General features: G+C 42.1%; 1 protein-coding gene across 1 annotated transcript; it reads left to right on the forward strand.

The window, feature by feature from the left end:
• Window positions 1–5,454: 5,454 nt before the first annotated feature.
• Window positions 5,455–11,688, forward strand: LOC121832082 (beta-defensin 43-like). The gene is made up of 2 exons (XM_042284246.2): window positions 5,455–5,699; window positions 11,395–11,688. Exons 1-2 carry the CDS (start codon window positions 5,642–5,644, stop codon window positions 11,547–11,549), a joined length of 213 nt encoding a protein of 70 aa, XP_042140180.1. The 5' UTR covers window positions 5,455–5,641; the 3' UTR covers window positions 11,550–11,688.
• The last annotated feature ends 2,503 nt before the right edge of the window (window positions 11,689–14,191 follow it).

The following is a 14,191-nucleotide window of genomic DNA, read 5'->3' on the forward strand; positions in this document are numbered from 1 at the left end:
CCTTTAAACTGTTCACATACAATGTGTTTAAAAATATGTGTAGGCTTGGGAGAGTAAAGAGAAGGTCTAGACAGTCATAAAACAAGAAATAAATAGTTTTAAAATAATAAAGTCCTTAAAAATGAGTAAAGTAAAAGAAAAAAAGCCATGTAAAGATGGAAAAGATGGCTCAGAGCTTAAGAGCACTGACTGCTCCTCCAAAGGTCCTGAGTTCAATTCCCAGCAACCACATAGTGGCTCATAACCATCTGTAATGAGATCTGGTGCCCTCTTCTGGGGCTGGAGAGATGGCTCAGCGGTTAGGAGCACTGACTGCTCTTCCAGAGGTCCTGAGTTCAATTGCCAGCAACCACATGGTGGTTCACAGCCATCTGTAATGAGATCTGGTGCCCTCTTCTGACCTGCAGTCAGTGCTCTTAACCTCTGAGCACAGAGATCTGCCTGGCTCTGCCTCCCGAGTGCTGGGATTAAAGGCGTGTGCCACCACCACCCGGTCTAATAGCTCTGACCCCCGGGCAACTTTATTTATTAACATACAATCAAAATCACATTTCAGTACAATTAGAATACCACCACAGATACTGTATGTTATCGTGTTGTTGAATTGTTTGACAGCTGAGGAAGGAGCAACAGCTGCTAAGAGACATTTGATTATAAATGTTGCTGGATTCATCCAACCTATGTATTTTGAAAATGCCTTAACTTCAAAATTTAAGTCAAAAGATATGTTACTTTGGAGAAGAGTTTATGCTTTTACTTCCACAGGAAGTGAGAGGCTGTGGATTCCTTTTGTGTTTAAAAAAATAGATTTGATTGGGGAAGACCCCCTAAAAAAAATCTCCAGTGGAAACAGATGGCCCAGATGATTCAGTGTCTCAGAGCACCTCTGTTGCAGTTTCCTCTGAGTTCTGCATCCAGAAAGGCTTCAAGGCTGCTGGCTGAGATGATCTAGCCTCACAGACTACTCCAGTCAGGACTTGACCATAATCCCAAATTTTCTCAGGGTGCCCATAAGATTAACAGTGCCCCCAGTAAGCAGGAAGTAGCCTAGAAAATGATGCCCACATTCCTAAAAAATGGATTATGGATGTTTGTCTTTGTTTAGGGGGTTGGTTACAAATTGTTATTGGTCATAGTCAATCTCTTTCTAAAAGAAGAAAGAGGGATATGATATAGAAATGATGGGGAGAAAGATAGATTATTAAATATACTTTAATCCAAAAAACAACTGTTAATCTTACATATTTTACGTCATTATGGATTTTAGTTTATTGATACAAATTTAAAGTTAATTTTGTTATACTGTATGTATATTTCTACTCTTGTTTAGGGTATTAAGTTTATGCAGCTCATTTAAAATTGTAATATAAAATTAAGAAATAGGGAATAATAGTCATCTATAATCACAAACTGATGGTCATGTTAGGCATGTTTTCAAGGCCATACAGAAATATATTTCAGATACATAGGCAATCTTCAAACACTTCAAAGACCTACAGAATATGGCATTTAAAATGTTTTAAGAGCTTATACTTTTCTTGACAGTGAGACATGTCTGCTCCTGGCATCATCAATTACTTCAAAGAGGATGATGGGTATCGAAAAAACTCCTTATGGATTTTGTTTTCTTTATGGCAAAAGCTAGCCATGTGGGCAAAGAAAGTGCCCTTGCCTCAACTGCTGACAGTGTGCTGTACAAATTGTACAAGCGGGAAGGACACAAAAGAAAGTGACTGCAGAATTTTGCCAAAACAAGGTGGGACAGTCCTTCAAAAATCCTGCTTCACAGATAAGTCTATCAGATATGCTAGGCCTGTAGGCCAAAGATGGATGCCCCAACATTGCAGAGGAACTTTGGATGGACTGTCTAGACAGTCTGATGTCTCTGTCATTAGGTAACATTACATCTTTCTGGAGTCTTTGATGGAGTTGAAGACTAGATAGTTATAGTTTTCTTTAGTTATAATAAAAGATAATTAGATACAAAACTTTAGACTTACCAAGATAAGATAGATAATTAAATATTTTCTCTAATTTTGTCAAATGCAAATGGATTGGATATTGTTAGTATGATTCTTACTTGATAACTGTTTTTGTTTTACTATATTAAGGTTAAAACCTTCCTTTTTAATTAAACAAAAAAAGGGGAAATGCTGTGAGATAATGCTCTTGTACACTCTAAAGATTTGTCACTTGAATTGATTTAATAAAATGCTGATTGGCCAGAAGCCAGGCAGGAAGTATAGGTGGGATGAGCAAACTAAGAATGCTGGGAAGAGGAAGGGCAGAGTCAGGAGTCACCAGCCAGACACAGAGGAAGCAAGATGAGAATGTTGAACCGAGAAAAGGTACCAAGCCACGTGGCTAAACATAGTTAAGAATTATGGGAGCCGGGCGGTGGTGGCGCACGCCTTTAATCCCAGCACTCGGGAGGCAGAGGCAGGCGGATCTCTGTGAGTTCGAGGCCAGCCTGGGCTACCACAAGTGAGATCCAGGAAAGGCGCAAAGCTACACAAGAGAAACCCTGTCTCGGAAAACCAAAAAAAAAAAAAAAAAAAAAAAAAAAAAAAAAAAAAAAAAAAAAAAAAATCAGTAAAAAAAAAAAAAAGAATTATGGGTTAATTTAAGTATAAGAGCTAGTCAGTAATGAGCCTGAGCTAATGGCCAAGCAGTTATACTTAATATAAGCTTCTGTGTGGTAATTTGGGAGGTATCTGCTGAGTATTTCGGAGTTGGCAGAACAGAAACTTCTGCCTACATGTTTGAGTTCCAGGCCAGCCAAGGCTGCATAGTGAAAGACTGTCTCTCAAAATAAATTAAAATAAACAGTATAGAGGCACAAGTTCACATGTATATGTCTGTTTATCCATATAAGAATTATTAGTAATTTAATATGAAGGTAAGGAAAGATGTAGAAACCTGTGGGGTAAGAAATGAATGTTATGAGGGATGGGGGGGTGTGTAAAGGGGGAAAGTACTGAGATGACTGGAAAGGGGGCACTTTTTGGGGGTGAGGTAGAAACCTTGTGCAAGAGACACTCCCAGGATTCTACAAGGATGACCTGAGCTAAGAATCGTAGCAATAGGGAATATGTAGCCTGAACTAGCCATCTCCTGTGATGAGACAAAACTTCCAGTGGAGGGATTGGGACACCAACCCAGCCACATAACCTACAACCTGCAGTCTGTCCTGCCTGTAGGAAGTGCTGGGGTAAGGGTGGCACAAAGATTGTGGAAGTGACCAACCAATGACTGGTCCAGCCTATGACCCATGCCACGAGAGTGCATGCACCCGTCATACTGCCCGGAGTGCCAGGACCCAGTGGCTGGATGGCCCAGAGACGTAGAATAGAACCAAACATGACTGGAGAAAAAAATGTCAATGTAATGATGCCTAACAATATTCTGCTTTACTCATAGATTACTGCCTAGCCCAATTGTCATCAGAGAGTAACTGATGCAGACCCATAGCCAAACATTAGGCTGAGCTAAGGGGATCCTGCCAAAGAGGGGGAGGAAGGATTGTAGGAGCCAGAGAAGTCAAAGATATCACAAGAAAACCCACAGAATCAACTAACTTGGGCTCATAGGAGCTCACAGAGACTGAACTACTAACCAAGGAGGCTGCATGGGACTGACCTAGGTCCTCTGCATACATGTGACAGTTGTATAGCTTGGTCTTCTTGTGGGACTCCTAACTAGTGGCTTTCTGACAAGCTACCCTCAATAAAACCTGCGATTCCTGGGCCAAGTTTACTCTCTGACAGTAAGTTATCATCTCTCTTCTTTTGCTGTAACAACTTGTGCTTGGTGGCTGGTGGTTCTCTGACCTTTGAGGAGAGCCATTGTCAAAGCTTCTACCTGTGCCCACAGGGGCCCCGGGTGATCTGGCAATGCCCCGGTGTTTACCAGCCTATAGCCTGAGTAGAATGGAATTAGTCCTTTGATGTCTATGATGGCAGTTGGCAGCTGGGCATCACACAGTGTTCCTGGGCCTCCAGGCAGCACCATCTCGTTCCAAATCTACCACACAGGGAAACACATTGATTAAAAATGTCAAAAAGTCACTAAAAATTCTGCTTTCAGTGTTCCATAAAGAACTTCTATTTCCTCTTACAAATTTGTATTACTTTACCACGTAAACTGTGCTTCAAGAAGCCAATGGTTTGAAGATATGAGACAAAACTCAGCATATTCTGGACTCATGATCAAAGATGGTAAAAACTCAAGCCAGACTCCCCTGAGTGAATGCAAGAGTTATCAACAAGTAGCACCCGCCAGGACCTTCTAGAATGCTGGAGAAGTGGGGGCCCATGTGCCTCTGTTTCAGCAACTTACAAGGAGGAAGGTCCTGAACCTCGGCTTAGAGACAGACACCCCTAGAGAGTTCCTTCCCCTCATTTGTCCCCTTAGTCTAGAATGTGTGCACTCTCTCAGAACCTCTAGTCATGTCCCGTGGTTAATCCATCACCCTGACAATGGCATCTCCAAAGTCTCAATATTCAGGACGAACCTGTATGTATGGCATAACTACATGTTCTGTTCTCTGAAACCCCCAAACAGAAGGAGCACTCTAGCAAGTCTTGGCAGGAAAAGAACTTCCATTTTATTGATGAAAAGTTCCCTATGTGGAATGAGTCCATCTGGAAAGCAATGAAGATCTTGGGGCTGGAGAGACACCTCAATAGCTGAGCACTTGAGTTCAGTTCCCAGCACCTACATCAGGTTTCTCATAACCACCTATAACTCCAGTTCCAGGGAATCTGTCGCCCTCTTCTGGCCTCTTTAGGCACCTACACTCATGTGCACATTCCTGTACACACACACACACACACAGGTTTTTTTTTTTTAAGTTATAAAGATCAGTATCAAGAATATGGGCATACTTTCTAAAGTTGGGGTACTTCTGTCTCCTGTAAACATTCCCTGGGCCACTCAGACTACTCTCGTATCCACTATGTTTGCCTCATCAGAGCCCAACAGGTAAGTCATGCTGCTTCATCAGAAATACGCCCATGTTGCCATTCCATTTGCGTTATATACCTTTGTGTGTTTTATAACGTCTTAATTTTTCCTACATTACTTCACAACTGGCAAGTGTGAACAATCTGTGTTCAATAAGACTTGCAGTATAGAAGTTAATCTCATTCAGTTAACTTGGAAATAATAACCAAAGTTCCCGCCCCCCACATCTCACTAGCCTATGTATAGTTTCAAATCTAAATGTCTATTGCCTTAAAACACTGACAAATCAGCATGATGTCACATCAAGGGTTTCTCTTCCCATTACCAGGAAATGAGGTGAATAGTTACCCTTGGTAAGTGGGGGCTTAACTTGCTCAGCTCCAGAAACCCTAAGGCAACAGATTGTTAGCTGCACGTCTCCCCACCTTCTCCAGGACTGCCCCTTCCTTCTTCTGTGTTTATCATCTGTGCCCACACCCAGCCAGCATTTGATAAATGTGCTCAAAGTGAACGACAGTCATGTCCATTGCTGCCTCCTGGTACAAAGCCTCATCAGAACCCAGAAATGTTCTTGCTATTGAAAGGTTCAATAACCATGCAGCAGCTCACCACTCCAGGGCCAAACACAGGCTCTCCTCATCCTGGCCTCTGATTCTCCTAGCCTCCCTACTCAGCTATGAGGGTCCTGCTCTCAGTCCTGGCAGTCCTCACCTTGTTGTCCATAGTTCCTCTGGGTAAGACAAAAGCTTTTTATTCCAGGGATATGAAAATAGAGGTGAAAGAGAGGGTCTGCTGTGTAAGAAATTTGAGGAATCGAAGAAAGGAAAGTGGGCAATTAGAAGAAGGTGGGAAGCCAGGCGGTGGTGGCGCACGCCTTTAACCCCAGCACTTGGGAGGCAGAGGCAAGAGAATCTCTGAGTTCCAGGTCAGCCTTTTCTTTCTTCCTTCCTTCCTTCCTTCCTTCCTTCCTTCCTTCCTTCCTTCCTTCCTTCCTTCCTCTCTTTCTTTCTTTCTTTCTTTCTTTCTTTCTTTCTTTCTTTCTTTCTTTCTTTCCTTCCTTCCTCCCTCCCTCCCTCCCTCCCTCCCTCCCTCTTTCTTTCTTTCTTTCTTTCTTTCTTTCTTTCTTTCTTTCTTTCTTTCTTTCTTTCTTTCTTTCTTTCTTTCTATCCTTCCTTCCTTCCTTTCTTTTTTTTATTTTTTGTTGTTTGTTTTTCTGAGACAGGCTTTCTCTGTGTAGCCCTGGCTGTCCTGGAACTCCCTCTATAAACCAGGCTGACCTCAAATTCACAGAGATTCGCCTGCCTCTGCCTCCCGACTGCTAGGAGTAGAGGCAAGCGCTGCCGCCACCACCACCCAGCTGTATTTCTTTAAAGTTTTACTTAATCTGTGTGGGTATTACATAAGGTGGGAATGATGGCTCCACCTGAATTAATTTTTAATGTTTATTAGCATGTATTAGTTGTACACAATAATGGGTTTCATTGTGACATTCTCATACTCGTACATGATCTGTTTTGATTATATTCAATTCCCCATCTTGTCCCCATCCCCCATCCCCCACCCCCTAATCCCTTTCTTCTTCCCAACTGACCTTCTACCTCCAGCTTCACGTCTTCTTCTTTGATATGATGGATTTTCTTGGGTTTGTTTGTTTGTGGGTTTGGAGTTTTTGTTTTGTTTCATTTTAGATAATAATATAATTACTTCATTTCCCCTTCACTTTCCTCCTTAAGCCCTCCCATACACCCCTCCTTTTCTCTCTTTCAAATTCATGTCTTTTTATTGAACACATATTAGGAATATATGCAAATATAACTTGTTCAGTCTGCACAATGTTACTTGTATATATGTTTTCAGGGCTGACCCTTTGGTATTGGATAACCAATTGGTGTCCTCTTCCCTGAGGAAGACTATTTCTCCCACACTCAGCATTCCTTAGTTGCCTGGAGTTCTTTGTGGAGGGATGAGGTCTCTCCTGAGCTTTCTCTTACACATTAGCATGTCTTTTCTTGTCATGTCCTTGTTCAGCGCATGTGTAGGCAGTCATGTTGGTGAGACTTTATGGGTGTCGCTTCTGATGTTACTAGGAGACACAATCTCACAGCAAACTCCCTGCTCCTCTGGCTCTTATTTTTCCAACCCTTCTTTTACTATGTTTTCTGAGCCTTAGATGCGCAAGTGTTTTTGTAGGTGTCTCCCTTGGAACTGGGCTCCATGACTCTGCATTTTGATTGGTTGTGGTCTTCTATAGCAGTCTCCATTTATGTCTGTTGTTGTTATTGTTATTGTTGTTTTGCCTTTTTCTCTTCCTTCCTCTGTGTGTGTGTGTGTGTGTGTGTGTGTGTGTGTGAGAGAGAGAGAGAGAGAGAGAGAGAGAGAGAGAGAGAGAGAGAGAGATCCAATGAGTCTCTTTAGACCGCACTGAGACCACTTTTGCAGGCACTGATGCCCAGTGCGGAGAGGAGCTTCTCTGACAGGCTCTGACAGCATCGCTGCCCTATGGGCACAAGCATCTGCTTAGAGGGTGTTGATGGATCTGTCATGTCCATTAGCAAAACAGCAGCAGCCCTTCCGCTAGGGCCTATGATCTCCCCAGCCACTGGCTCTTGACCGGGTTTGCAGCACCAGATGTGTTCCCAGGACTAGACTTCCTGTGGATCAGGATCCAATCTCATTTGCAAGTGGTTGTTTGTCTGTGTGGCAGGCTTGCTGCTAATGCACCCAAGGGCTGTCTGTAAGGTACACAGAGCTTACAGCTGAGCAAGACTGTTGGTGACAACCTTCCCTGGAAGCCTGCACAACACCTTCTGTGCTCTGAGGGCAAGCCAGCGGGAGGAAGCGTCATCACTGGTCCAGCTCCATCTTCTATGTTGTGTGACCCAGGCACACGGCATTGTCACCATCGGGGGGCTTACCCCTGACAATTTCACCCCATTAACCACATGCTAAATCATCAGCTTAATCTTTCCAAATTAAGTTCAAAATCTACCAGTATTATATAAGAAACACATATGCCTGGCTTTACGTTAATGTCTATTGATTTGTCTTTCCAAATACACACACTACCTAAAGTACATTTCACTAGCCACAATTAAAGATTTCCTTGACCATTAGTTTTTCTTTCTATTTGTATTGAGCTGTAACTCACCATAAAAGTTACTCTGTTTAAGTTTGCCCTTAAGCAGTTTCAGTATATTTAGTAAGTTATGCAGCCATCACCACTATTCTAAAATATTCGCATCTTTCCCCTCTCTCCTGACGCCCTGGACATCTCTCCCACGACAGACCTTGAATATAGACATAACAATGTGAACTGTGGCCCTTTGGTCTGGCTTCTTCCACTCAGAGCAATGTTTCTAAGTTCCATCACTGTACGTCATTCCTTCTGTTACTGAAAACTGTTCCACTGCCCTGAGGAGATGGCTCGGTGGTTAGGAGCACTGCCTGCTCTTCAAGTGGACCAGGGTTCGATTCTCAGCACCCACATGGTGATTCACAGCCATCTGTAATTCCAGTTCCAGGAGATCCTATGACCTCTTCTGTCCTCTAAGGGCACTGCCAGCATGTGGTACACAGACATATATGCAGACAAAACATACATATACATAATTTAAAAATAACAGGGCTGGAGAGATGGCTCAGAGGTTAAGAGCACTGACTGCTCTTCCAGAGGTCCCGAGTTCAATTCCCAGCAACCACAACCATCTATAATAAGATCTGGTGCCCTTTTCTGGTGTGCAGGCTTACATACAAACAGAAGACTGTATACATAATAAATAAATAAATAAATAAATAAATAAATAAATATTTAAAAAAACAATAGAGTGTCTACTAAAAATTAATTAGTTAAAAATTGTTTTTGTTTTTTTGAGACACTGTTTCTCTATGTAACCCTAGCTGCCCTGGAACTCACTCTATAGACCAGGGTGGCCTCAAACTCAGAGATCCGCCTGCCTCTGCCTCCCAAGTGCTGGGATTAAAGGCGTGTGCCACCACTGCCCTGCTAATTTTTTAATTTCTAAAAAAAAACTGTTTGCTATCAATTGGTGAATTAGTTGCCCTGCTTTCAGGTTAAGAGTGATTCCATGAACATTTGTACCTGAGTTTTATGTGGACATGTCGGGTCCTCCTGGGCGTAAACTTGAGAATTGAACCCTTGGGTTCTGTGGGTCTTCTGTTTTTGAGGTGTTGTCACACTCCAAGGCTGTTTGCCCTACTTCACACTCCCACGGTGGTGCCCAGGGTCAGCACCTGCTAGTGTCTGCCATTCTATTCTTCATTACGGTCGTATGATGGAGATGAAGTGATATCCTGCTGTAATTATCGTTTACTTCCTCTATCAGTAATGACAGCTGCATTTTTCATTAGCGTTTTGGTCACTTTTTAGACCTTTCTTGGAGAAGTTTCTGTTTAAGTGCTTTGCCCACTTTTAATTGTTTATTATTATTATTATTATTATTATTATTATTATTATTATTATTATTGAGTTGTGAGTTCTTTAGGTATTTCAGCCCTAAGTCCTTGTCAGACATAAGTTTGCAAATATTTTCTCCCACCCTCCAGATGGTTGTCTTAAAATATTTTATTGGACACACTGTATCATTAAGTTTTCAGGGTCATGGTGCAGACAGGCCAGCCTCAACAGTTTTAAATAATTTAAAAACATGTCATCATACATGTGAAGGTGCTCATGATCAGTCAGTCCTTAATAGACCTTCTGGGGTTTGTATGGCTTTAGTGAATTAAATTTAGCTTAATTGAAGTAAAGGGATTTAAGATTTGTTAGCCAGGTGTGGTGGCACACACCTTTAATCCCAGCACTCAGGAGGCAGAGGCAGGCGGATCTCTGTGAGTTCAAGGCCAGACTGGTCTACAGAGTGAGTTGGAGTACAGCCAGGGCTACACAGAGAAACTCTGTCTTGAGAAACTAATAATAATAATAATAATAATAATAATAATAATGATAATATCAGTTTTTTAAAGCTGGAAAAAAGGACCCATTCTTCCAACGGTGTCCACCGGCACCCAGCATCCTCCACTTCCTGTATCTCCCTCCCCAGCTCTTCCTCCCTCTTCTCTGATAGTCTCCATCCTACTTAGATGTTTTCATTTATTCTAGATTCCACATATGACAGAAAACATGATGACACATACTTGAAATCTCAGCACTTGGGAGGCTGAGCCAGGGGGATTGGCGTGAGTCCAAAGATAGCCTGGGCTACATGATAAGTACCAGGCCATTCAAGGGTACATAGTAAGATTCTGTTTCAAAATCCAGAGAAGGAAAAAAGAGGAAACATTCTATGGTTTCTTTCTGGTCCAGATGGTTTTGATTACTGTGATGATCTTTAGTCCCATCTATTTTCCTGCAGATGACATGTTTCATCCTTCTTTATAGCTTGATCCATTTCTTTATCCATTCATCTGTGGATGAGCACGTAGACTGATCCCATGATGTAGCTACTATGAGCACATTTGAAATAATTTGGCTTCAGGAATTAACCTGCTTTTTTTTTCCACCATAGGCAGAAATGTATAGTAAATAGTTCTCTGCCCCTTCTCAGTGGCTGCTTCCTCTGCCCGCTCTTTCCAGAAGAAATTATCATCTACCTGTACTTATTACCTTCTTATCTTCTTTTGCATTCATTTTAATGCTGTTTTTCTTGCGTTCTGGGAAGGTTCTTTATTCTTTTCTTAAATAATAAACCATTTCTAACGACAAAAATAACAAGCAGAAGGGGCTAGAGGGGTATCTTGGTGGCTAAGAGCCCTGGCTGCTCTTGCGCGGGACTGGACTTCATATTCTCAGAAGCCACATGCAGCTCACAATCATGTGTAACTGTAGTTCTAGGGGATCTGACAGTTCTTCTGGCCTCCGTGGGCATCAGGCATGCATGTGGTGCACAAATATATGTGCAGGCAAAACATATCAAGTAAAATTTCAAAACTTAAAGTAATACTAAAAATAACAAATAGGGGCTGGAGAGACAGCTCAGCAGTTAAGATACTGCTCTTGCAAAGGATCCGAATTTAATTCTCCAGTGCTCACGTCAGGTGGCTCACAACCACCTGTAACTCCAGCTCTAGGGGATCCAACACTCTTCTGGAGTTCATGGACATTCACACACATGGCAGACAGACATACACATATGCAGAAATTTTTAAAGTAGTAGAAATGAATCTTTTTTTTTCTTTTTTTTTTTGGGGGGGGTGGTTGAGACAGGGTTTCTCTGCATAGCTTTGGAGCCTTTCCTGGAACTCACTCTATAGCCAGACTGGCCTCAAACTCAGAGATCCATAGAGATCCGTCTGCCTCTGCCTCCTGAGTGCTGGGATTAAAGGTTTGCAACACCACCACAGGCTGAATCTTTTTAAAAGCAGTAACAAATAAGCAATACAGTGAAACATGTTTGTCTTCTCTTTTCAAAGCCAGGAGCTTCCTTGAGGGTCAGGAGTGCTCCTCGGAGCACCGCCACTGCAGAATGAAGTGCGACACCACCGAATATGCCATCAAATACTGTGAGGATTGGACCATCTGCTGTGGAGCAAAGCACAGAGAAGCAAAGAAGAAAAGGCTGTGGTGACTCGTTGAACTCATCTTCTTAGGAAAAGACATCAAAGTAGTTCAAAGTTCCTTGCCCACCTAAGAATAAATGGTATGATAAGTAAAAGGAATTTCATGCTTACATGGCCACATTGAAATAAATACATGTTTTTATCACATCTTACAGTCTATTTTCACGTCTATAATTATTTTTTTTACTAGATTGTGTTTTCAACTATATACTCCATCATGTATACAAGGTTGGCCTGGGCAATGCTAATCAAATTCAGTGGGTATTTAAAAGAAGAAGAAGAGAAAGAAAAGGAGAAACAAAAGTATGATGAGAAGTATTGGGAAGGAGAAGAGCTCAGCGGGAGGGGTAGAGGAATAAGAGAAAGGATTGGGGTGAATATGATCAAAATACATTATATACAAGTATGAAGTTGTCAAAGAATAAATTTAAAACTATAGTGAATACTACCTGTAATGAGCTATCATGGTGATTACATAAATGAGAATGTGTCTTGTGATCTTTTTACGCTCTTATAGGCCCTTCTGGCTTTAAAGGTTTCTGTCAAGGAGTCCAGTGTTACCTAATACCTTTGTAAGAAACCAGCTTTCAATGTTTTAACAATAATACGTCATGGAGAATTTCTTTTCTGGTCTTGTCTGTTTGGTGTTCTATAGGCCTCTACCTGGATAAGCATCTCAGTCTGGATTTGGGAAATTTTCTTCTATGATTTCATTGGAGATGTTTTCTATGCCTTCACTGTGATATTCTCCTCCTATGCCCATAATGTGATGGCTAGGCCTTTTCATGATGTCTGAGAAGTTTCCCATGTTCCATTCAACTTTTTTTCCTCACTGAACTTTTCTGAGTGATCCAATGCCTCTTCGTTGTCTTAATTAAATCCATCCCTCTCTGTCTTTGACATGATCCATTTTGTTGCTGAGACTTTCCACTGAGGTTTTTTTTTGTTGGTTTGTTGTTTTCCCATTTTCAACATCATTTCAGTTGGGGTTTTCTTCATTTCACCCATCTCTTTGTTTTTTTTTTTTTTTATCTTCTTTGGGTTGGAATGTTTTTTAATTCTTTGGGCATTCTTCTAGGTTATTCTCATTACAGCACATCACCATGTGATTTGTATTGTTCTGGGGATGATAAATTCTTTCGCTTGTTGTTTTTATTTCTGCGTTGGGGTTTGTGCATCTAGAATTAGCTCTTTGGTTGAGTTTTCTTCCTTCCTTCCTCCATTTCTTTCTTTTCTTTTCCTTCCTCCCTTTCTTTTCTTTCTTTCTTTCTTTCTTTCTTTCTTTCTTTCTTTCTTTCTTTCTTCCTTCCTTCCTTCCTTCCTTCCTTCCTTCCTTCCTTCCTCCCTCCCTCCCTCCCTTCCTTCCTTCCTTTCTTTTTGTTCCGATCACCTTTCTTCTTTCAGCAGAGGTGTTTGCAGTGTTCAGGTGGGGGCTAACTCATAGCAGGGTTAAGATGTGGGTCTCCTCTGTTTATCTGGTATTTGGGGATATGGCCTCTCTCACAGGTCTTGTATCTCTGTTACCACCTGGTGTCTTTATCTATTTGGTCAAGGAGCCTGGAACAAGTTTCTCCTGACAGAGTGGACTAGTCCAAGGTCTCAAAGCCAGATAGAGCAACCGGAGGGCCCCAGTGGAGCAGCAATCAGGGCTCTAGGGCTCTGAGCTATGTGTGGTGACTACTGAGGTCCTGGCAGCAAGCAGCCTGGGACCAGCCATAATAGAATTTGAGCCACTAGAGAATATGAGTATAGACCAGGCAGTAGTGGTGCATGCCTTTAATCCCAGCACTCAGGAGGCAGAGCCAGGTGAATCTCTGTGAGTTCGAGGCCAGCCTGGTCTACAGAGCAAGCTCCGGGACAGGGGCTCCAAAACTACACAAAGGAACCCTGTCTCGGGGACAAAAAAAAAAAAAAAAAAAGAATACCAAGTATCAGCCAGAAGTGGTAGAGCATGCTTTTAGTCCCAGCACTCAGCAAACAGAAGCAGATGGATCTCTATGAGTTTGAGGCCAGCCTGGTCTACATAGCAAATTCCAGGCCAGCCAAGGCTGCACAGTGAGACCTTGTCTCAAAAGAAAGAGGAGGAAGATGAAGGAGGAGAAAAAGAAAGAGGAGGAGGAGGTGAAAAAGAGCAATTACCTCTCTGGATCTATAGGACAATTTGCTAACGCCTACTAACAGTATTAATTCCGCTGAACTATTTCTTTCCTTCTAATGCATCCTTAAATTTATTTTTCAGTTCTTTATAGCTTCATTGTGTAGGTCTTTAACATCTCTGGCTAAACTGTATGTTGGGAGGTGTGTGTGTCTGTGCTAGGCTATTATGTATAGGGAGAGGGTTAGTTGAACTTACTGTCTTGCCTATGGTTGGTTAGTCGGTACTGAAGGAGAGAGGTTGACATCCACCAGAGATGTTTTTTGTGGCAGTAGTTTTTTTTGTGTGTGTGTGTGTGTGTATCAGAGGCCTCTGCTGGCCACACTTGGCCTTTCATCCTGTGGGTTGGGCAAGACTCCCCAGATGATACCCATAGGTGTGACTGTTTCAGGTAAGGGATTTCTCTCAAGTGTACTGGCTGTGTGGGAAACAGCCACATCACTGAGATCAGTGCAGGCAGAGCACTCTTGCATAATAATCACCCTGCAGGAAGGA

The sequence above is a fragment of the Peromyscus maniculatus genome, chromosome 9 (assembly GCF_049852395.1).
Source record: "Peromyscus maniculatus bairdii isolate BWxNUB_F1_BW_parent chromosome 9, HU_Pman_BW_mat_3.1, whole genome shotgun sequence".
Lineage (NCBI taxonomy): Eukaryota > Metazoa > Chordata > Mammalia > Rodentia > Cricetidae > Peromyscus > Peromyscus maniculatus.

Excerpts from the sequence above, each read along its gene's own strand:
- LOC121832082 (XM_042284246.2), top strand. The coding sequence starts at position 5,642 with ATGAGGGTCCTGCTCTCAGTCCTGGCAGTCCTCACCTTGTTGTCCATA. Across the intron at positions 5,700-11,394 it reads GTTGTCCATAGTTCCTCTGG|CCAGGAGCTTCCTTGAGGGT; the intron begins GTAAGACAAAAG and ends CTCTTTTCAAAG.